This window comes from Melozone crissalis, unplaced genomic scaffold (genome assembly GCF_028551555.1).
Source record: "Melozone crissalis strain CALT ecotype California unplaced genomic scaffold, PUWL_Pcris_2 ptg000023l_1, whole genome shotgun sequence".
In the NCBI taxonomy this organism is placed as follows: domain Eukaryota; kingdom Metazoa; phylum Chordata; class Aves; order Passeriformes; family Passerellidae; genus Melozone; species Melozone crissalis.
The window spans coordinates 25,486,461-25,510,584 of record NW_026535801.1 but is presented as its reverse complement, the minus strand read 5'-3'; the positions used below and the strand labels follow the sequence as shown (position 1 = coordinate 25,510,584).

The window sequence follows — 24,124 nt, the reverse complement described above, 5'->3', positions numbered from 1 at the left end:
GGGTCAGTCCCAGGTAACGCATTAAGTTATATGGAGGGAGAGCTGCAGCAAATGGAGAGGAATTTGACCAGGACATGAAGAAATGGTTTCCATTGAATCCCCTTCTCATGCATACAACTGTGGCATTAACATTTCTGTAAGGGAAAAGTTCGTTCCAGATTCAGCACAGACACTCTGGTCACAATCTCCATCCCAGTCCAGGAGAAACGGAAGAGGTGGGTGCAAGGAGACAGCAAGCTGTGCATGGAAACTCAAGCTTTTTTTTTTTTTTTTGAAGGATGTAGGGAAACTTTCAGCTCCAGAAATGGAACCTAGAGCTGCAGGAAAGTGGCACCTGCAGTGCAGCATGGAGAGGTGGGAACAGGGCAGTGGGCTGCCAGCATGAGGATGGCTTTCCAGCATGCTGGGGAGGTCAAGCAGCACATGTTCAACCTCCTGCTCTTGCCTGGCAGTTGAAGTGACTTGTGGCTTTCCCACAGTAACCACTTGTTTTCAAGTGCTTCCAGCCTGGAAAGCTTGCCTCCAGCCTGGCTTCAACCCAGGCAGCCGAGCAGTTTGCCAGGGGTAAGGGACCGATGTGACCCCTTGACTCTGGTGCTCAGTGCATTAAGAACAAGCCCCTGTTTCACCAGCCTCACGTTAAACCGGGAGTGTGACCTCTGGGGCGCTGCAAAATGAAGCCCTTGTGCCCAGAGAGAAGGTGCTTGTTGCACTGGGGTCAGGCACCACTGCTGCAGCATTTTTGTACAGCACAGCTCAGCCCAAGCCTGGCTGAGGATGGGGATGGCCTTGGCAGGCCAGGCCTGGGGCTGGTGTCACACAGCCCATGGACAGCATTAGTGTGCTTGTCAGCATCCGAGCATTGGCGTCAGAGCCCTCCAGCTTCCCCTGTGCTGTTGCCCTGAGTGTTCCTGCACTCCACCCTTTTCTTAAGCTTGCATAATCCAAATGCCTGCGGAGGCATCATTCTTTCAGCTTGGGGCAGAGGGAAAACCCACATCATCCGGGAAAGGAAGACGGGGGACAAAGGGTGTTGCCCACCCTCATCCCTTTCCACATCAGCTGAGGCTGACAGCATTGTGGGCAGGAAGGATGTACAGAGCAGCAGTCTTGTGGGCCCTGGCCAAAGACCAGCTTTGCAGAGGAAACAGGGGCACTGTCACTAAATCAGCCCCAAACCACTGAGTCTGTGGGGCAGAGCCACGGAAGGGCAGCTGCACAGCCCAGCGAGAGCAAGGGGAGCTGGCAGAAGAGGAGATAGTGGCTGAGGGGGAGTGTAAGCAGAGGGATAAGAAGAACATCCACTTCTTGGACAAGTGCTGCAGCTCAGGATGGACATTGGCAAGAGCTGGTGCAAGAACTCCCTCTCTGTTTAGGCACAGTGCTGCAAGAGAGGCACCCTCTGAGATGCCAGTGCCAGCCCCTGCTTTGGCCACCAGACACAGCATGCAGGGCCCAGCCTGGCTCTTGATAGCAGCCTCAGTTTCTGCTCTGATCAATACAGCAGGATGGGCTGGGCCCTGCTATGACTGCCTCTGCTTTTGGGGACGGTGGCAGTAAGCAGATGGTGGGGCTGGGCGCCCTTGCTGTGGGGTGACATGGACAATGCCTGGCTGGTGCTTGGCAGCAGGCTGAGGAAGCCAGCTCCACCCTCTCCAAGCAGGGCCGAGCAGGCAGCACTGCAGGTAGGCAGCATGCAGCCCTGGCAGCAAACACGCTCTTCCCAGATTAAACAGCTTCTCTGGCACTGGGACAGGGAGCAGACAATTCTATTTGTTTGTCCTGACACAGGACAGCTCCATAACTAGCTTAATACCCTTCCTCTGATAAGGGGCAGAGGCACACTCCATTGCAGCAGCACAAAGGGCAATGACCATGCCCTCCATCAGAGGCTGGGCAAAGGCTAAGATGGCTTTAAAATAGTTTCCTTCCCTTTTATCCCCCCACTTGATTCACAGCACAGTGGGGGCACAGCCCCTACTCTCCTCTCTCATGCTACAGTGTCCTTCACAGTTCCTGGGTACTTCTGGTGACTTTTGCCAGCACCATGCACAGCACTGAGCCCAGCCTGTGTTGGCTGCTCTTCCCCTGCCTGCCAAACTGGAGGGCAGCCCACAGGGAAGGGCTTTACACAGGCCTGGACACTGCTCTGTGTGCTGGGTAAGGATCACTGGCACCTTGGAGAGATGAAGCTGCCCAGACAGGTCCATGACAAATGAGGAACATGTGCCCTTTGCTGCTACATCTCACATCCCCTGGAGATGAGGCCAGCAGGGATATTCTGCTAGAAGTAAATGACCAATCACTCCAGTCACCAGGCTTCAGTAGTTCAGCACAGTGCAAGGGGGCTATGAGCATACAAACTATATATGCTCAAGGCAGCACTGCTTTAGGGGGCAGAGAGATGCAGCAAGAAGCACTGAAATAGCCAAGCCCACAACTGAAGGCATCATTTTCATTGATAACAGCAGAGCAAAGCAGGGCTGGTACGTGCCCATGGAGCAGTGGTGGTAGCTTCAGGCTGGTGGCAATGGCTGCCTGAGCCCACGGCTGCCTGCAGCCTGTCTCCAGAGCCCTGTGGCCACCCCGGCCTGGGAATCCTTGCAGCTACATACACCTTGACAAGAGACTGCTACAGGCAAGCACAGGCAGGGAAACAGAGGGTCAGACCAGCCTTGCTCTGTGCTAGCAACTGAATGCTGGAGCGCAGTGCACCCAGAAAAGGAGAAGAAGGAGCAAAATCCAGATTGTTTAAGAGCACAGCTAGGGGATGTCATAATCAAAACTGAGACAGGCAGAAGGTATCTGCAGCTGGTTCAATGTATATTCCACCTTTCTGCAAACCCCAGCTGTCCTAAACAGCCCCGGCTCCCACACAGCCATCAGTGGGATGCCTGCAGTGCTGGATGGTGGAATGTGTTAGGGGAGCCCTTGCACACACCCAGCTGATGCAAGGAGACCAGTTAATGTAATCACTGCACCAGGTGCAGGAGGCCCTACAGCAAAGCATTGTGATCATGGAGTAACCAAAAAAGGGTTAATCTGTAATAACCAGGAGAATATGCTAAGTGAAAACAAAGCAAATGTTTCGTGAAAAGGCAGGAGACAGGTTGCAGCAGTGCATGTGAGCTTTCCTGTCAGTGGAGCAGCCAAAGGAATGCAGAAAAGCAGGGTGCTGTTAAGGGGACCAAGAGGCTGGTGCTGAGCTGGGAGCACAGATACCACAGACATGGCAAAGAAGAGAGGCAAATAAATAGTCACCTCTGAAATAAAACGTGAGAAGAGCTGTGGACAGACACACAACCAAAACCTTTGGTTCTGGCAGTCCACACTTTGTCAGGCCCCTCAACACACACCCAGATACTGGAGTAGCAAAGGTGCAGCTTGGCTAAGACCAGAAAAGCAAGTTCCAGGGATGAGTTTTCTCAGGGAATCAGCTGGAGCAGAAGACACATCAACAAGCTGGTCCAGTAACTCCAAATTTGACTCTTGCCCTTTGTGAAAAACACAGCTATAGAAGGTGAAGGCAGAACTTACACAAGCTCCTTAAATGGCAAGATGAAGACATAAAATCCTACTGGTGTTTACTGGCTCGGCTCTCCCAGAGTCCTTCCCCCAGACAAAGCTGGGGACTGAGCTCACTCACTCTGAGATCCCCAAAGGAACAGAGAGCAGCAGCCGACTGAGGAAGAGGGGAGAAAGTGGGATGAGTTGTGACATCTGCCTCCAGACAGTACAGATCTTATCAAGTCTATAGATGGCTAGATAAAAATATTGGCCACTGCGGGCCTTCAGCAACTCAACTGCCTCTGGAAGTGACAGAAAAATGTCCAATAGTACAGTGACCCCAAGAAAGAGTGGCCTTCAAACCCAGGATGGAAACTGAACTTCCTGCTCTCCTAAGGCTATGAGAATGGCATAGATGGGTTTGAGCAGCAAGGGAAACTTTATTGCATCTTTTCAGGGAAGCAGCAGGATGCAGTGGGGCCAAGTCCCTGCTGTTTTCTCGATGACAGAAACTGAAGCCACTGACACCAACTTTGGGCATGTGGAAAGTTTAAATGTCATAAAGACTACTGTGAATAGCTGCTATATTCAATATCCAAAGAAAACAAGCATCAGGTCACTGAATGTCAAATGCACATCTTTATAAAAATCAAGATCACATTGACATAAAATACAGGTTTGTCACTAAGGACTGAACAGTCAGAAAACTTGCCCTGAAGCTGCAGACTAAACATTCATAGGAAAACAGAGATGCTGTTCTGGGAAAAGCTACCATCAGTAAAGGTCCCTACTTAGGGTATCAGATCCCACTATCAGCACCTAATGTAACAGGTCCATTTCTGCCCACCCCCACAGGGAGCTTCAACTGCATCAAAACATCACACACAGTTCTGTCTTTGCTCTTCTCTGGGCAGGGGCAGAGACTGTGAAATCAGCAAAGCCAGCATTTTCTGAGGCACATTTAACTCTGTAGGAGAAGTTGGGACAAGGTAAAGCTCTGTTTGGGGAAGAACACAGAGGCAGACACTCCCACCTCTACAGCCACACCAACAACAGCTCCTGAGACAGGCAGGCCTCTGAGGGTCTGTGCAGCCAGTAAGCAGCATGCTGGGGCTGAAAGGCCACAGGATGCCCACATAAGGGCAACAGTCAAAGGAGAACACCACAACCTGTACCTGGTGTCAGTCTAATCCTGTTTAAAATTGTTCCTTTGTTGCTCCTTGGAAGAAAGTGGAGAAGATTAGCTTAGCACCCCATTCACACCCACCCTGAACAGGACAGGAAGAATGGCCTAAATCCAGTGAGATGTTAGGGAACCCTTGAGGCAGCAGTATGGAAGCCCTTAGAAAGACATTACACCACTGCAAAAGAATGAAACAAGGAAAACATGACAATTCAATAAATATAAGCTTTTATTACAATAGAAAATAGTAAAACTCATGTTAAAATAGACTCTTGCTTTTGGACTTCTCAGAAAAAGCCTAAGCCCTGCTTATTCTTGTTGGTGCCCATCAAGGTCCTGACCCCTAAGCGATGAGCAACACATTTCTGTGCTGAGAACCTCGAGGCTCCTTCCTCCCAGTGACAGTGAAAGACTACAGCAGCAGACTGAGCCATGCCCCATCAGGCACAGAGGCAAGGGCTCTCTGTGGGGTTGTGTACAACATGCTTCATCCCCTTGTGCAATCAGGCTCCAGTTTCAAGCAGGTAGCTTTAGGGAAACCATGGACAAGAAGGAGGGAGAGGAAAAAAAAAATCATCAGCATATGGTGATAGCTGTCCTGAAACAGCTAAGAAGGCAGCAAATGCATCTGCCAGTAATGGCACCTGACTGCCTTTGGGTACCTTACACACTATTTATTACAAGGAACACTCTCCACTTTCTCCTTGGGTGTCCAATCCAGTGCAAATAACTGACTGTGCAGCCTGAACCATCATGTGCTCCCCTCTTACCCACCAGAAGGGGCCAGGGGCAAGAGTAGAGTGAAAAGCAGAGGCCACAGGACAGCAAGGCCAGATGGAGTGGGAGACACTTTGCACCACTGCTGGCACAGCAGCACTTGGCTGCAAGCCCCGGCTGCTCCAGCCCCCAGGCTCACTCCAGTGCCTCATGCACAGCCTTCCGGAGCTCGATGGAGAACATCTCCTCCCAGGGCCCGCGGATCCACTCCACCAGCTCCACCAGGAGCTCCGGGCACTCTGTGCGGATGTGCCACGTGCTCTCTAGCTTCAGCACCTGGCAGGGAGGAAAGGCAGGCAGGTGAATGAGCAGACTGGCCTGACAGGCACCAATCAGCCCTGAGCCACCATCCCCCAGCACAGCTGCCGGCTCCTCCTAATGCCTCTGTGACCTCCTCGACCCTCTCTGCTGCCAGCAGCCGAGTGTCCCTTGCAAGACTTTCCAGTGTGCTCCCCTGGCTCTGTGGTACAAGGCCTTGGGTTAGGATGGGAGATGACAGCCCCGAGACACTCCTGCAGGAACAGGATCTGAGCACAGTCAGCCCCCAGCACCCTGAGCCCATGAGCACCTCCCGCTTACCTCATCGTAAAGCATCAGCTTGATGTCACAAGGGCAGAGGCGATAGGTGATGATATTGCTGATACTGGTGATTGGCTGCTTCTCCTTCAACTGCATGTTGCTCCTGGGAGGCATTTCTGCCTCATGGTCTTCATCCAAGGAGGGCTGCACCTGCCACTGGTGATTCTCCTCCAGCAGAAATAGCATGCTTCGGGTACTCAGCAGGGTCACAGGAAAAGCAGATGCCCCTAAAAGGATATGAGGGAATAAGAAATGCTTTGCTGAGAGCCTGAGTCACCACAGAACCAGCTTTGCTCTCCATTCCTCCCCTAGGGAAATCCTTTACAGCAGCAATAACTTGGGTGAATGACTTTATCCAGTTTCCTGAGTGAAGAGGGGACCAGGGTACTGAAATGTGGCTGGGCTTGACCAGCTTATCCAAGGATGTTGCAGGAGCATGCACATGAAAGACCACTGCCCAGCAAGGCTTGTCCAGCCCATGCCCTCAAGTGAGGCAGGAAGAGTCATCTGAGTCCTTTGACCTCTTAAACAACATTTTACTACTCCTTAGTTAAAATTTGACAGCTGCAGCTCAAAGCCTGCCTTTTTTGGCCTGAATTTCTCTGGCTGCAGATATCTGATGGGTGGAACAGAGAGCACACACATAAAGTTTAACAACAAGCTGGGATGCGTCATAAATACGACAGGAAGTAAAGTAGTTTTGATAAACTTTAGGCAACATAAATATAATCCAGCTCTTTCAGTTGATGCAAATTAAAAGCACTACAACTTGGGAATAAGTTAGATGCACAGTAATAGAAACCATTAGCAAAACTGGCTGAGGTCACAGGGGATCACAAGCTGATGCAGCAGTATGTTGCTTTTCTCATCACATCTCACTCTTGGGAATTAGTAGGACTATCAGAAAGGGGATGTTTAATTAATCCTGTCTAATTGGTAATGAGATCTCAGCTGGAACTGTGTCCAGTCTTGGGCACCATACTCTAAAAGAGGAGAAAACTTTAGAGTAAGAAAAACACACTGTAAGTTCTCCCTCACATACTATTTGTTCAGCTTGGGGATAGCAATAAACATACTTCCCACAGATTCCTTCTGATCCTCACACTCCCGTGCCTCCCCAATGGCCAATGGTGACCAAGGGTGCAAAAGCTTAGCAAATTGGTCAGAATGTGATTAAGAATTAGATTGCTTTTTTCAGTGTCCCAAGCTATGACAACACTGGAATTATTCACTCAAACCTCAAGTTTAACACGTCTGTCCCTCGCAAGGCCTGGAACAAAACCTGAAGGGCTCCAGCAAGCTCCTCCTGTACTATCATCTCAGGTTCTGGTCACCTACTTCTGTTTTCCCAAATGAAGAAGCCTTTCAGCAACTCAGACAAACCATCTGTTTTTATGACTCCTCATCTTTCCCTCAGATCAGGGCAATGATCCAGCCCTCAGATAATCTCCAGCTTCTCAAGCTGTCACCAAAACTGGTGTGCAGGACCAGCTGCTCCCTGGAGCTTAGACTTCCATGTAGAAAAGGACTGGGAGATTTGCTGGATGAACAGAAGTATGCTGCTATTCTACACAGCCCAACACTAGAAAAGAGCCCTCACCCATGCCCCCACCTAATTTCACTGCTGGAAAAAAGGCACAGCTCTTTTCCCCCAGACTGTGCACTAAAATCACAAGCATGTAAGCAGACAGCACAATGTGCAGGACATCTGGCTACTGAGATCTCCTGTACCTTGGATCAGGTATGCCAGCAGGTAGAAGAAACAAGTGTCATCTGCAGCTGCAGAATCTGTGCTCTTGGAGTCCAGCAGAGGCCTGGAGGAGATACAACATTGGGCTGATAAGGAAGCAATCTGTTTCCAGTCTAGGCTTGCTGTGAACTAGCTACTATTTCCAGTCCTCCCAGTGAAGGGAAGGACCCATGTCTCCCAGATAATGCAAAGTCCTCCTTCTCCTGGTCCTCTGACTACCACCTTGACAGCCAGGAGCCAAATGTTTCTTGCAAGTAAGAAGGCTGCCCTATGCCTCCCACTTTTACTCCCTCCATTATAGTCTGGCTCCTCCAGAAGAGCTGAAGTTGCCCTGCCTGGCTCAGCCCATGACACCCTTTGCCTGCTCACCCTCTGTGCAGCAGGCACTTGAGACAGCTGCCCTAAACCACTAACACAGGCCTGGCTGCAACTCCAGTGGTGCCTCCTTCTGTGCTACCCCCAATGCTTCCCAAGGTCTGCTGGACAAGCAGACATCCCTTCCTACCTGAAATCCAAACCTCTCACAGGCTCTTACCATAGCCAGTGCTGGGGATTCATTTCCACAGTGGGGATTTCCTTCACCTTACTCCTGTGCTTAGCAGGCAGCTCTTGCATGAGATCTAAAGAGGGGGAAAAGGCAGGTGTCGTTTATTGCAAACCCAAGGGCAGCACCAAACAGCTCAGGACACTTCTCTACTGTTCAGAGAGGTGTTCCAAGTTATGATGGCAGTGAGATTCTCTCCCAGCTCTTTTTCTGACCTGTCAAGAAGTTTATTTCCAACATCTATCCAACAATAGCTGTCCTGATAGTTCCCCAAGAACGAATCTTTCAAATCCTCTGCCCAATGATCCTACAGCTCTACTCTTACCTGTCAGGGTCTGCAGGAACTGGTCACAGCAGCTTTGGTTCCGGATCAGCAGATTGTAGGAAGTTTTTGGGTTCTCAAACTCCATTCTCAAGGTCTGGTGGCAGAGTCCCACTTCCAGATGAGAAATATCAGACAGGTAGTGAGAGTCATTCTTCTTCAGCCAGTCTGCAGGTTGTCCCCTAATCACAGAGCACAGCCCCCAGTTGCAGCAGGCTGCCCCATCTCCTCTCCCACTGCAGCAGGGGGTTTGCCAGCAGAGCCTGTGCATGTCACCACCCCTGCAGGGTAAGGGCAGCAGGGCTGGCACAGGCTGGCACTACCCAGCACTCACAGACTTGCTGCAGGGTCCTCACCTGATAGCTCCAGTGACTTCCAGCACATAAATCTTGAGGTCAGAAGCAACCAGGATTGAGAGGAACTCTCCTGGCCGGCCAAACTTCACCATGACCACCTAGAGCACACAGAGGGTGGGTCACAGCTTTGGCCTGCCCCTTGACAGCTCATCCACAGAAAGGCCAGACTCAAAGACACTTCAGCTCCCTTCACCTCCCACAGTCTCTGAGACGCCACCTCAGTGCAGAACTCACAGGGTGGCAAGAGGGACAGCAGAGAGCTGTAGGAGTGGTGCTGTGGGAGCTCACCTTGAGGAAGCACTGGAACTCCTCAGCATTCTCCTCAAACACTTCCATGTCCAGGTAGAGCTTCAGGCGATGATCCACTGCGCGGAAGTCCCTTGTGTTCAGGACGCTGTTTAGAGCTGAGGAGAGCAGAGGGCAGCAATGACACTGTCCCCTGGCCAGGGGCTGCTCGAGCATGCACACAGGCACCAGGGCACAGTGTCACCCCCTCTGCACACCTGCTTCCATCAGGTCTCTCCTCAAGACAAAGGGCCAAACCAGTGGGCTTTACAGGCCACAGGTCTCCATGTGGAGATAAAACAAAATTCATTCCTCCAACACTTGCTTTTTTTTTCCAGATATACAAAGCTTTGGTCTAAGTCAGATTCAAACTGTTCTTGGCTGTTTAGTCACAGAAGGACACTGCTTTGCTGCTGGATTTGGCAGGAGGACAATTCTTTATCACAAAGCCAGAAAGATATTTCTTATTTCAGCTGGTGTCAGCTCAGGTCAACTTTTTAACTGGCTTTGATCATGGCAAGGTTAAAGAGGCCTGAGGAAGACACCAATAAAACTGCTAAAGAGTATAATTAGGTTTGTCATGAAACTGTATAACCAAAAAATTTATACAACAGCCATAGTACTGCCTGAGAGTGCACAGTTCCCAGCAGAGCCTGTTCTCCACCAGAAGTGCTACACTAATCAACCACTCCTCACCAGGAACTTTCCATAGGCTCAGTTTTAAATTGGGACCTTGCAATTTGACCCCAGAAAAGAGACTCCCTTATTTCTCATACTTCAACTGTACAAGACTGAACATAGCAACCTTAAAACTTTGATTCTACACTGACTCCTCTTCTGAGGCACAGAAGTCTTGAAGGACTGGGGGAGACCTCTATAGATCAATAAAACAACAGGTTGTAAATCAGAACTACACTCAGCTGCAGTAGAGTCACTTGCTGGGCTAGACCAGATAACCTCCACAGCTCCTTTCCAACTTGTTATTCTGTAAATCACAAGCTGCTACCCAGCCAAAGGCAGTCTGATAGATCAGAAATCCAAGGTCCTTCAGAAAAATAATTTGTGGACCTCCTGTCTTACATGACAGCACTCAGTCATGTAAGACTTACACACAGCCAGCATGCAGTCTCTTGGATAGGTTTTGTCATCTGAAGCTCACAAAAAAAGTGAGGAAAGCACAAGCAACTGTAGATCCACAAACCAGAGCCTCCTACTAGCACACCAGCCTCACACTGCACTTAAGCCAAAGAATAAATAGAGAGTAATTGTGCATACTACTCTTCAAAGGTAATGCTCCAGCTGGCAGCTCATGGATGCCACAGGAACCCAGTGTGTCCATAACTGAGCAATGCAGCTTCTAGAACAAGACCCTATTACTCAGAGTCTAAGCAATAATAGGTATTAGGAGCTGACTCACTTTTCCTACCTTCAGGCATGAGGATTTAACAGAGAGGGGAATGAAAATCTCTGCTTATAAGAACCACATATTTATGGCTGCTCACATTTGATGTCCCCCTTCCCCATTAAACAGGAGAAAGTGTACCGTGCAAGCACCAGTGATAAAACCAGCAACAAGCTGCCAACACCCCTAAACCCTGCACAGCTTCCTCATACTCACAAGGACTGAGATTCCACGTTTCCTCGGACTCAGAGTTCACAGAGAGCGGGGAAGGCGTGGGCCCCCGAGAAGCGCCGTGACGGCAGCTTCCCACCAGGCTGGCCCCGCTGGTGTCCGGGTGGCTGAGGGACAAGGACGGGCTCTTCACACCCTGCTCCTTCCCAGGGCCACCCTCTGATCCACGGCAGGTGGGATGAGGAGTGCTGCCAGGCTCAGGCTCAGCGCTCAGCTCCGGGCTCCTGGCGCTGTTGCTGGTGTCCATCTCCGAGCTGTCCTCCCCACCAATGTAGAACTGCCCGCTCCCAGTGGCCAGGACAGACGTTTCCTCTGGGCCCTCCTGCTGGCTGCCTCCCTCCAGCACGGAGTCTGACAGGTCCTCACTCGTGCTGTCGGCACCGGGCGGCAGAGGTGTGCTGGAGCACTCCTCTGAAGGCAGAATGACCACATGGTCACTGGAACAACTGGGACAGGCTATGGGCTCACCAGCTGCTGCAGGACCTGTGAAAGAGTTTGTCAGGTATAAAGAAAAGGCAGGATTTTACTTCCCCCCACCCCCTCTGCAAACCAAGAAACCTCCCTTTTCAAAGTAGAGAATAGTTACAGTCTGACTTGAGCAGCTTGTTGAGCAACTTGTTCAGAAGCATATCCTACATACCTCCCCTCACAAATCAACCAGAAATTCTGGATCAGTGCCACATGAAATAGTTCTGCTCAGATTTAGGGTAGCCCAGTGTGTGCTGTGGCTGCAACTGAAACTGTACCAGGGCTTTGTCTCCTGACTTTCCTCCACTTCACATCTGCAAGTGCCCACAGAACCTCGGAAGCTCAAGCTCATAACCAGTCAATCCAATCTTCCCTAGCCACCTCCATCCCCAGCATGCTGTGTCCCTTCCCCAGCTGTCCCCATCCCTTCTGACACTGATTCCTGTTGCTCCCTTCATCCACACCAGAAGAGACTCCCAGCTGGATCATGGGATTCCCATTACTCTGGCAGGGACAAGAAAGTATCCTGGGGTGGAGAAAAGTGCTGCAGCCAGGACAGCACTTCTGTGTTCAATGCAGTACTTCAATCCCAGGATACTTTCTCAAAACAGCATCTTCTCAGCTATGGCACTCCCCACTTGGAATATAAACTGAGCTTCAAAAAACACAGCAATCACAAGATGCCTACACAGGAATAGCCACATCTCAGCTGAAATACCACATTTAGTTTTAAACAGCCAAAGAAAAGCGTGGACAAATGGGAAAAAGTACAAAGACCAGCAAAAAACTGAATGTATGAGATATGACTGACAAGTAAATTATCTAGAGAATTGAGCTTATTTAGTCTAGAGGACAGAAACTAGGAAGAGTTGCCAGGGGAGAACAATGGCCCTCAAGTACAAAGAAAAAAATAAATTGCTCCTCTGAAGTGACAGCAAGAGTGGGCTTAAGATCACAGACAGGGAGACTTAGATTAGGGTTCTGGTTGTTTTTCTGATGTCTAACAGCCAAAGTTTTACCTGAAATACTGAAATACAGATTCCCTGGAAGCTTCCATTAGCAAAAGCTCTTTTGAACAAATAAAGTCTCTGTGGCAGAACTGACTACATGAACTTTAAGTCCTCTCCCACACTTCAGTTTCCAGCACCCTTGTGTTCCCCCAGGCCACTCAGCACAGGAGTGGTGTTTGCTTAACCTTAAACCAGTGGTTTATTCCTGCTAGGAAACAAGGCTTTTCCCAGTCCAAGTAGGCCAAGTGAGAGTTCATCCCAAATAGGTTTTAAATTCCAGTACAGACAACACATCTCCTATACATTCCATGCTCTGCACCACAGCTGCCACCCTGGAAGTGTGCCTGGGCATTAATTAGCAAACATCCTTCTTCTGGGCACTACAACCTACCTTGACCTGGGGCAACTAGAGTCTCCAGGATTTTGGTGTCTCCAAGCTCTGAAGAATAGGAACCTTGATGCCAAGGGGGCAGGGACTGTGAAAACTCCTGCTTGCATTTCAGGCACTGGAGCTTCATGGATCCCTTCTCTTGGTCCTGATTTCGCCGATTCTCCTCAACAGCTGGGGACAACACTTCAAGGATACACTATAAATAGCAGCACAGGGAAAAGGGTTCTGTCAGGTAGCTATGATTGTACTAATAAAATCAAGCTTCTGACACCAGCAAGTCTTTTCACATGCCTCACTATAGCATTTCAGAGTGTAAGGGGTGCAAGAATATTTCCCAGCTGTGCAAGACTTGCCAAGGGCATGGAGTTTCACTGCAGAAGACCAAGACAACCTGTTTTTGCAGGTCTGTGCCTGATAGCTACATACTGACAGGCTCCCTCTGGAACTCTGATCTCAAGTACCCCATCTATTTGTGTCTTGTCCCTAACAACTTGTTCAAATGTACTTAAATGGTTTCTTGAGAGAAACTACTGAATGAGAGTTCAGAGTCCCTACAGCAGCTGTGTGGACATAGCACTGACATTCACTGTCCAGAGGACCAAGCACAGGCCAGCACATCACTCAGCACTCACAAAATATTACATTGCAAGTGCACAAGTAATGATCACTAGCTTGACTACAAACTTTTCATCCCAAGAGGGAGGAAACTGCAAGACTCTCTCCTTGAGAGCAATGTTTATGCTACAGGAGCTCCACTGCCCAAGCCATGCTCACAGGGCCCTCCACAGGTCACCTGTGCAGAAGAAGAAACCCCTACAAGCCAGACATGGGCAGCAGGTGCTCGTGTGATCTGAGAACAGCAGCCCTATGCTGGCTGGAATAATTCAGTGCCTTGCAGTGACAGTGTCCCCTCCCCAAGGCCCCCACCTGCAGACACTGCTCGGGGCAGTCGTCAAGCACCACGTATCTGCGCTTCTGCCGGTCCTTGCGGATGTAGCTGAAGTGCAACGTGAGGACAGGGAAAACTCGCTCCAGGTCCTGCAGGAGACAGAAAACACCCTTTCTAGGATGAGGGAGAAGCTTTCACAGACTACATTTGCTTGCAGAAGGCTGAAACATGGTCATACAAGAACTTAATTTAGTGAGTCCTAAGCATCCCTCCACAGCTGATAGCATTTGGGAGTCTGGTAAAATGGGCAGAAATAAATAAACAAATATAAAGCTATTAAGTGCTGACAAGACTTGCATTGAGTGCTTGAAAAATTGCATGAGCGCTTGAAACTTACAACAGTAACTCTCAAGGCCTAGAACAAAGCGTTTCAAACAAAACATCTTTTTCATAAAGGTATTTCAGAAGAATATCAAACCACAAACATTCAAAAAGGCACAAGGGCAGGGTTTAAAAATGAGTTGGAGCTTTTAGAGAAAACAGAATTAGAGAAACCTGTGAACATGTCTGTATGCAGACTGAATGTTAAAATCTTACCACATGGAAAAAGGGATTTCCAGACTCCCTTTCTAAAGAACCACAAAAGCCAAATAGGGCTGGTAATGCTGAAGTGTGCACCTAGAACAGATGGCACACTGCCCACTGAGCTGCTAAACTAGCCTCTGTGCTGCTCTAGAAACAATGCAATCCACAAAGAGTCCTCGAAAACCAGGATGATATCCCAGTGAGGAATGGATGGGAAGGAGATCTCCATTTCATTTAAGTTCCTCTTGAGAAGTCTCTCCTTCCTCCACACCAGAACAACTCCAGCCACTGTCTTTAAATTCCAGCTTTGGAATGGATTTGATGCTGGCTTCTGCTGCATTATCACAGTTAGTCTAAGCAATAGAGATGCCATTAGATATACATGCATTGGGTTGAAGGGATGCTCAATCAGGCTTTGCAGGAGCTAGGAAAAGACCTGCAGGATTCTCGACAGGAGCCCAAATCTAGAATGCTGCCATACACAGGGAGTAAGACAAAGGCTCACAGAGAAGTGCAACTCACCATCCTCTTCCAGGTCAACTCAGAGGTCTCCACATTCTTCAGGCATTTCAGCTCCAGCTTGTGGAGGACTCTGGCAGCCTTCAGCTCCACCTCAATCACATGCTTAGCTGTGACTCGCAGGAAGATCCACTCTGGCTCTGGATCCCCTTCTCCTTCTATTTGGCTCACCAGCACTGGCTGGCACAGGTCCACTGCCAAACAAGACACAATACAGGTCAGTACATGCAGTAGGCCTTCAGTCCTGCTGGACCTAGGTCCTTAGCATTCACACAATACTGGGCACCATGGTACAGCTTCAGAGACAAATCACATTTGATTGATCTATTTTGTTGTCATCCAAGCCCTTAAAAACAGCAGTGAAAGGACCTGTTTACCTTCTACCTTCTCGTCTTCTTCCTCTCCAAGCATTAGCTCATCTGCCTCCTCCTCTCTCTGTTCTCCTTCCATAGGCTCATCCAGCTGTACTTCAGGCTCTTCCGCCTTTGCAGTGTCATTCAAAGGAGGAGAGGATCCTTCTTCCTGGGATACTTGGGGCTTTCCTTGCTCTGGGTCAGAGCTCTCGCTCTGCAGGTCCATTGCAGCAGGTGTGCCTGTGATCTCCTCTGCAGAGCGGCTGCGGGACATGACGGGCACTTGGTCATGCTCCTCCAGGTGTCTCTTGTACTGCAGCCAGTCGGCACCAAAGCGATCCCTGAAGCTGGCCAGGCGCTTCATCTCCTTCTGATGCTCTAGGACCAGACCTGCAAAGAGAAAACTTGGGAAGTATGAAGGTAGTCACCAGGCCAGAGCCCTCTTACTGTGGGCACTTTAGCTGCTATGTTATTAAGGAGACAACAAGGCTCACCAGCAGAGAGGGGTAATGCCTGGGGCTCATGTTCTGTGTCACTTGGCTCCGAAATACTTGCTCTGCGCACTTTGACTTTTCCCTGGGAAAAAACAGGATAAAAGTAGTTTTGAGGAACTAGAACAATGAAAACAGCACCTGATGAGGGGCTCTGCCAAGCTGAAGGGTTTATAGCTGTTACAGTATAGGGACACACCCTGAAACACTTGTGAGGGTATATGAAGATTAACATTAAAGCCCTTTCCTAACACACAGCAATGTAGAGGCTCACTAACCACACAGTCAGTACCAGACCACATCTCAGTGCAGGAGGCTTTCACATCAAGGCATCCCCTTCACCCAACACACCAGCTACATGGCTAAGAAGCTATGTCAGTCTCTGACCTTGCTTTTCTTTCGGGAGACCTTGACAGCCACATTCTCTGATGGGGACTGGCTGTCGCTGAAGTCTGCGGCACAGGAGCTCTCCAGTGCACTGCGGTCCAGTGCAGTCTTCTCTGAGGTAGAAGTGTGGATGGACTGGGACACACTTTGCACAAGTCTTGGAAGGTGCTAAAATAAGAAAAATAGAGTATTTCCAGCTGAGTGCAAAGGGCAGACAAGGTAACCAAACCACAACTCAGGCTGACAGCTTTCCTGCTCCTTACCTCAAGCTTTCACCATCTCTAAGCACTGACAACAGATCCTGCCTGATTGATTGGATTGTTTATCACAACCACTCTCATTTACCTCAATCTCTGCCTTTCTTAAAAATAGCAGATGGGAAACTGATAACTATTTTGCTGACATGTAGCTCAAGTGTCAAGTACTATACAGTACCTGAAGAGGAAGCAGGCAAGGCTCCAAGTCCTGCAAGGCTACATAAGCCAGAATAAATTACACTGGCCAGTTCCAGCAATTATTAGGAATCAGCATGAACTGAGACAAAACGATCTGTGTCAAAGTCAAGGTAGCCCATAAAGATTTAATAGGACACATGACAATGCAAAAACCTGTCAGAGTTCCCAGTCCCAAAGCCAGTAAGATCAGTTTTTAAGAATTGTACTTACCATTAGGTCTGAGGAAGAGAGTGGTTCCCCGTCCAAAAAGAACTGTAATTAGAGACCCATTTGCAGTCAGATTCCATTTGGCTGGCACATACTCAGGACAACTTCTGCTGACTCCTACATCCCTTCAGGCCACCCTAGGGTTGGGATCCCTGGCAAAAAAACTGCAAAGAAACAACCCTGTTCCTGCCTATCCACCACTCCTTTAGCTGTAGCTACCTAACAGCATGTAAGGCCAGAAGGGACCCTCATGGCTTTCCTGTTTACAGACTTTATAACTTCCAGAAACGTATCCAAGACAGTTCACGGAAGAGGTACAATGGATTATTCTACAACAACTCAAATTGTTTTGAAAGGTACTCACTTTCACCTCAAAGCCTTTATCCTACTTCTACCCTGACTTCACATAGCTTCCAGTAATTTGAGCTTTTTCCAAGATGCAGTTTGAAGACAATGAATCCAGCCATTTGCCACTAATCTGAAGGGCAGACCAGCTCTGGAACACCTTTGACCCTTAGCAAGTAAGTTTATTCTGCTAAACTGCCAAACACTGGATTTGCTGCCTTCTTTATTTGAAATCAGATTACCAAGAACTGACCTAAGCACTGGAGTGTAAGGGAACAGTAATGACACCTGACTGAGAACAGAGTGAAGGAGACAAAGAGGTGGCCATGGCTGCCAAAGTAGTACATACTTTGGTCAGGTGGGCAAAGACGTGAGTTCCTTCTTTGCACAGTCCAGCTACATCATTACTATCTAGCATGAACAAAGTTCCACCAGTGAGCAAAACTGAAGAGGTAGACAGTGAAGCCATATTAAGATCTGAAGTGTTGCAAACCTGAGATCAGTATTCAATTCTGTGCTGGCCAGCACATTACTTAAAAATTTAAGGTTAAACTACTCTACTGCAGGTAAAAAAAAAAAAAGAAAAAAGAAGCAACCACAAAAGAATCACCACTGTTACACAGCTGGAATAAATCTGCAAGTTTCTTTTCCCTCATTTGCCCCAAGTGTTAGAACACCCTATGCCTTCAACAGCAGGGGCAGAAGGCAAGTGGCTAATACTCACATTGGAGAAGGCTGCCCTGGGAGACACATGGACAAGAGCTGCAGATCGGTGATTTTGATGGAACCATATTGGGTTTCCCTCCAAATATAGCTGGGTGAGGGAAACACACAAGTTGTTATTAGAAGCAATATTCTCTACCCCAGTCTATCCTGCCTGCAGGCTCCAGTCTTTCTCTCTGCTTCGAGAAATATCCTTGCAGTGGAACAGTTATCAAGCCAGGAGAGGACTAGGCTTTTAAAATGCTTCTTGAAATTAGTTCAGCAAATAGAGAAGCAGATTAAAGTATCTCCTATTCATGACCTAAATCATTATGAGTTTTTTCAGTACTGACTCTGAGAAGTGTCGAAAGAACAGTCCTTTGCAGGCCCAGAGAAGCTGTAGATGTCCCATCCCTGGAGGTGTTCAAGGCCAGATTGGATGTGGCTTTGAGCAACCTGGTCTAGTGGGAGGTGTGTCCCTGCCCATGGCAGGAGGGTTGGAACTACACCTTTGAGGTCCCTACCAACCAAAACCACTCTGATTCTATGATCTTCCTTCACAAGCACTATAGTGACTGCCATGCTCCTTCAGACTTCTCTGAACACACAAATCCACAACAGGATTATGGGAGGATCTTTACTGAATTTGACAATGTTAAAATCAGAAAGGATGAGCAAGGAAGTGGGGATGAATATATGAAAAAAGGTTAGCTTGAGGAAGGGTCACTAAAAATGAAGGTTGAAACACGGGTGTCTATGTAAGGCTCCCCCATCAGTTTCCTGCAATAAAATTAAATGCTCAAGAGTTGAACCTATCTTTCAAAACTCTCTGGTTACCATCAAGTCTCCATCTGGCACACCCTGACCATGAAATCCCTAATTTACCAAATCCTCAGGCTTTATGCTTACTTTTTTTAAACAGTGCAGAGTGGACAATGGTGCTAGCTGGGTATGTTCCAGCAGCAGGTTATAGGCCACATCCAGGTGCTGCAGATTCACAAGCTGTTCCACCCCTGTGAACAAAGCAAGAAGCCATCAGCATGCTAGACAACATAACCTCCCCCAAAACTGAACCCTAGTAAAAATAGTTGTGCCCAAGATTCCAAGTTCTGTTCATTCCCAAGGACGACAGAAAGGCTTCAAACTCAGAAATGCTTCTCCCCTGTGGGCTCACCATTGATGCTGTCGAGCTCATTGTTGCGCAGGATCAGAGTCACCAGCTTGGATCGGCTGAAGATGCCAAGGGCTGGCACCTTGGACAGGAAGTTGTATGCCAGATTGAGGTATTCTAGCTCTGTAAGGGTCTGTTCAGAGAGAAGAGCAGCATTGGATCAGTTGGGACCTTATCTCAAAGCCTGGCCCTGAACTCAAGGCAGGGCACTAGCTTCTACCATTTTTTTTCACCCCAACAAGGTGAACCAACAAGTGAGTTTCTTTAGACTGTTTCTGCAGGAAGAGTTCGGTGTTCACATTGGGAGTGGTTTGTTTAGGGGCACTCAGCATCATCTGACTGCTTTACAGAATTTGCCAGGAGCACCTTTCTCTTTCCTCACCAACTTTGATGGAGCATAGGAAAGGACTGGACATCCTGCCTCAGCAAAAGGAGTGAACTACCAAAATAAACCCTTTCTTACCTTTGTAAAGATGATGGGGAATGATACATTGCGAGCCCACCAACTCCACAAAAAGCTGTTTCATAGCTTTCCTTCACAGAAGCAGATCCAGCCCAGCAAAGCATGGATTTCACTGCTTTTCCCCAGAAACACACATGCCATTGTGATGGACTATTCCTTTTCTAGAGTAACTGACCAGTTTCTCAGAGCAGGAAGTAAATGCTGCTGGCAGTTTGGACAAACTGAACTACAGCCCCATGCCTGGCGACATAATTCTCACTGGCTGCACAGATTACAGCAAAGCCCTGGCCACAGTGGGGTGCCCACCCTGTGGGGGGGCTGTACACCCAGAGTACTCTGTGTGTATCAGCGCATTTACCACTCAGCCGTGCTGGGCTGCCAAGTGACAACTAGAGCTAACTCTCTGTCTTAGAGGTGAGGAACACAGCGTTCTCTGCCTCAGTGGCACTCGACTGCACACACAGGGCAATGGTTTCCAGGCTGCAAGCACTAGCTCTAAGCCACACCACGTCTGTCATTTCTTTTACTATACCTCACCTGTAGGAAAGTGATGTCAATGATTACAGAATTTTAGCAGTATCCTCTGCACAGGAGAAAACTCTGCTGGTCAGCCCAAAATACTCACCGTTAAATAGTGCTCACAATCCTGGATCTTGTTGTGACTCAAATCCAAGACCCTCAGAGCATTCAGTAATTGCTGAGGGACAAAAAGATACTAGATCAGATCCTACAACTGTCTCTGTTACAGCATGAAAAGCCTCTCCTGCTGGGAGAGGCCAGCAAAATTAACACTGCCCGCTCCCTCCCACCCAGACCTAGCAGCATCAGTAACAGAAGGCCTGGCTCTTGGCTGTGATCACCTCCTCTTCTCCTCAGCCACGCAGGAAGGATGCCCCACTCACCAGTGAGTCATCCAAGGCAGTGATTGAGTTATAGCTGAAGTTCACAGTCTGCAGTTCCAACCACGGGAGAGCACAGCTCAGATCTCCACCGCACGCTGAAATTATTTCCTAGGAGGAAGAGAGGAGCCATACCTTGGTTAGTACTAGCTGTTAAAGTAAAAGCAGATGAACACAGGAGAACAGTCTAGAAGGTGGCTGACATACTTGTTTTGCTTAGAGAGGCAGTGACTTTTATGTCCCTAATTCAAGTATTTGGAGGTGATGTGAATCCCATGGCCAGATATTTAGAAAGAAGGGAGATGCTTTTGTTTCCTCTGAAGTGGCAATAGTTAACCTAATCTGTTAGATTTCTTAGGCTCAGAACACTGAGCACAAAGATTCATGCTAACAAAATCATTTCCAGGTCTCCCTCAAATAAAAGCAAGATACACACCTGTATCCTAACAAAGAGCTCTGAAAGCACTCCCTACCATGAGCCCCTGCTCTCCAGCAGGTGTCTGCTTCTACATCCCAGAGAGAAGCCCAGAGGCCCATGGCCAGCACAGCCCATGCTACTCAGCTCTTCATGGCTGGAGCTTGCCTTCATGTCTCAGAAATGTGCTGGGCAGCAGTGCAGGTAAGACACTGTGGCACAGTATTTCCTCTGACAATAAGCTCTAAGATGGCTGCTGAGGTATAAGGAAATAAACCTTGACCAGCTGCAGTCCTTGAATGTGGAAACAGCCAGATACACAGAGCTGTCAGACCTAGCTGGCACAAATGTTGTCTAGAGCCAGAAATTCTCAAGAAGCTAAAGAGAAGATTACAGAGCACATGTGCTTGCAAGCAGGGGATCCTTCAACACTGCTTGAGACAGGAGTAGGACCCCAGAAGAGGGAAGGGAGATGAAACCATACACAACATGAACGAATAAAAGGAGTGACACAGTTTCCTACATCTTCCCTGCGTGAAGAGCTATAGGAGCTGTAGGATGAAGACAGCCTTTCTCTTGCAATTGACCCCATGAGCTGTGCAGACACTCACCTCCAGTGTACTGATACATTTGCAGCAGGTCAGAGATTCTAGCTGAGAATAGACGAATCGCAGTCCCCGGAGGCAGTGTGGAGGGACAGACCTCAACTGCAGCAGTGATGAGAAAGTAAGAACAACATACATCAAAATATTACAGTGGTGAAGCAGGTCCAAGTTTTACCCCAAGCAAGTGTTGCAGGAGCTTAATCTTAGCCTTCCAGGGAAGCCACAAAAGCCTACCCAGTTTTTAGGAGCAGAGGCATTCTGCAGCCACAAAACTAGCCAAGAAAACCCAAACAGCAAGACTCAAAACCATTCTTGCCATCTATACTTACTTCCAGATGCCGGAGGGACTTGAAAGGGAAGATCTTCACAGTAGATTGCAAAACACAGTTTGGAATGTGAACAAGCTGGAGAAATTAGAAAAGAAGTCTCATGTCAAGCTTGATTTGTGCTGCATTATCACCTTCCTGATGCACCAACTGCAGCACCTTCAACAGGCTGTCCCTCCAGCTCGGGTAATCCCTTAAAAGCCCTCTCCCAGTGCTGGTAGTGGCACTGTCTCCCTGGATCCATAGTACAGTAGAGGTCACAGAGAATAGCATGTTAGTTAGTGTGGTCTGCCAGCCCACAGAGCTCCTCTTCATCTCCCCTGCCCACATGGCTATGCCACTTTCAGCACCACTGGGAGGTCTGACAGCTGGATTCCTCATCAGCCACAACCAGCAAATCTACTAAAGACAAAACTAACTGCTGGAGGTATGTTTATCAAGCAGCTGAGTAGAACTAGTACTCTGGTGGGAGGTGTGCATGTACATTTCACCACAAGAGGCCAAATAAGGCAAATCACAAGCAGATACAATGGAAAACAGTTGGTATCCAAGGCACTGTTAGTGTTAGACTGAGGTGCCTGCAAACCTCCTTTTTGCATTCTGTAGTACAGCCACAGGTCCTTTCAGCACAGGGCAGTTAGGCTGTGTTCATGCACCATAAAGCAGCTTATTAAAACCACCTTCTAACCTTTTTAGCACATAAACAGTGTTTCTGGTTGCTACTGGAAGTGAGTAATGAAACAGTTACCACTTCCACTGTGGACAGCAAAGTACAACCAGAAAGACCATCTCTGCCAGTTACATATACATTCAGATAGAAGTGACTCATCAGATGCAGAACTGACATCCTAAGGTCTCATCACCACTACTGCATCCACAGCTACAGCCCTGCCAGGAATGAATCACTGCCCACTGCCTGTCAGCACTAATGTTGCGCGTTGAACAAGAGCATTTGTAAGTGGAGCTTGCACTGGCAAGCTTTAATGACCAGGTCTAGCAAAGTTTATTTCAGATGCCATTCTTGCTGTGTCTTGATCATCTCCTCTCCCTCCACTGTCTTAAAAATCTGTCAGGCTGATATAAATTATTAGCTTCTCCAAGTAAATGAGTTACCAGACATCAATGGACAGAGGCTTCTTTAGAGGCTTGTTCCAGAGAGAGCACATTTTCCAGTGAACAGGAGCACTCACCACAACATCTCTCTGTTTGCAGTGTCCCTCCCTGCCTCCTCCTGCCAGGAGACCCATATTTCTCCCCAGACTCTGGGCCCCTCTTTACTACACTGTTACAAAATCCTCCAAATAACATTCTGACACTGCTCCACTCTCACAGGGAAAACAGGTTTTTAAAGACACCACAGATTTTAGTGCTCAGCTGTAATACCTTTTGAGCCCCATGGCAGAACCCAAAACAGCTGCTAATGCCTCTTCCCCCTTTCAGGCTCCTTTCACCTCTGCTACCCACCCAGCATGTCTCAGTGCTGAGCAGAATCAAGTGCAGCATCAATGCATAGGCCACCTTTCAAAAACCTCTCTGAAGAATTTCTTGATCTGCAGTTATATCTTTATTACAGCCTCTTTACTACAGCCTATTTATTGTTAAAATTAATGAGGATATGTTACTAGAAACATCACGTGCTGTGAAACTGATCAAACAGAACCACTGCCCAGGCTGCCGAAGTAAGCAGCAGCCTCAGAGTGTGCACAGCATCTGACCCCTCTGCTCAAGTTCCCTGGCTCCGCTGCCTTGGGCACATCAATTATCACTCCAGGAGCACTCAGCTGTGCTCAGGTGCCAGATACTGCCTGAATTGCTCAAGCCCTTCAGGAAATAATCCTTTCCCCAACAATAACAACACCTTACCAAGGTCAGAACTTAATTAACTCCTGTTGCCCCTGTTTTTAACTCCGAGAAACTTTCTGCTGAGTTGCACGGCTGACCCTAGGTAAGCAGCTATAGACTATCGTGCTAAGCGACGACTCCACGCAAGAGCCCTGGGAGAGCCCTGTGACCCACGAGGCCCGCAGGTCACACGGGGACAATGGGCACCAGAGGAGGCTGCTCTGAGGCTGTGCCTGCCACCTCCCCGGCCGACCCTGCAGCACGCCCGGCCCCGCTGGGTACGGACCTTCAGAGAGTGAGTCTTCTGCAGGACATCGAAAAGGAACTGCGCCTGGAGGATGGCGGCTGTCTCGGCGGGGTGCGAGGGCAGCGCCACGAAGCCCCGGTTCTGGTTGCGGGAGCCCAGGTGCTGTTCGAAGACCTGCGTGAGGTGCTGCAGGGTGGAGGTGAGCAGCGTCAGCGTGCTGGAGCCGTCCAGGACGAGGTCCCCTGCAGGACAGGGAAGGGACGGGCCAGGCCGTGAGTGCCCACACGCCGGGGGCACTGACGCGACCCGGCCCGGCCCGGCCCGCGGCGGCCGCCACTCACCCGCGTCCTGCAGCAGCCGCGCCAGGCCGCGCACCAGCGTCTCGGCCGCCGCCATCTACAGCGGGGAGGCCGAGGCG

The 24,124-nt window shown here is 48.9% G+C and overlaps 1 protein-coding gene across 1 annotated transcript; it reads right to left on the bottom strand.

Annotated features, from left to right (window-relative positions):
* Positions 1 to 4,948: 4,948 nt before the first annotated feature.
* Positions 4,949 to 24,120, bottom strand: STK11IP (serine/threonine kinase 11 interacting protein). The gene is made up of 24 exons (XM_054278363.1): positions 24,048 to 24,120; positions 23,746 to 23,948; positions 21,621 to 21,695; positions 21,298 to 21,393; positions 20,275 to 20,382; positions 19,998 to 20,069; positions 18,913 to 19,042; positions 18,648 to 18,751; positions 17,761 to 17,850; positions 16,695 to 16,736; positions 16,030 to 16,197; positions 15,646 to 15,727; positions 15,176 to 15,541; positions 14,802 to 14,992; positions 13,733 to 13,843; positions 12,806 to 13,001; positions 10,922 to 11,419; positions 9,307 to 9,422; positions 9,019 to 9,116; positions 8,666 to 8,844; positions 8,332 to 8,416; positions 7,778 to 7,860; positions 6,047 to 6,273; positions 4,949 to 5,743 (listed from the first exon to the last, which is right to left on the bottom strand). The coding sequence occupies exons 1-24, from the start codon at positions 24,100 to 24,102 to the stop codon at positions 5,603 to 5,605; spliced, it is 3,516 nt and encodes a 1,171-aa protein (XP_054134338.1). The 5' UTR covers positions 24,103 to 24,120; the 3' UTR covers positions 4,949 to 5,602.
* Between the last annotated feature and the right edge of the window lie 4 nt (positions 24,121 to 24,124).

What these genes read in the sequence shown, in the direction of transcription:
- STK11IP (XM_054278363.1), bottom strand. Translation starts at nt 24,102, where the DNA reads ATGGCGGCGGCCGAGACGCTGGTGCGCGGCCTGGCGCGGCTGCTGCAG. An exon ending in AATGTATCAGTACACTGGAG is followed by an intron (nt 20,383 to 21,297) that starts GTGAGTGTCTGC and finishes TCTTCCTCCTAG; the next exon opens with GAAATAATTTCAGCGTGCGG. An exon ending in AGTTCCAGTGCTTCCTCAAG is followed by an intron (nt 9,117 to 9,306) that starts GTGAGCTCCCAC and finishes TGTGTGCTCTAG; the next exon opens with GTGGTCATGGTGAAGTTTGG.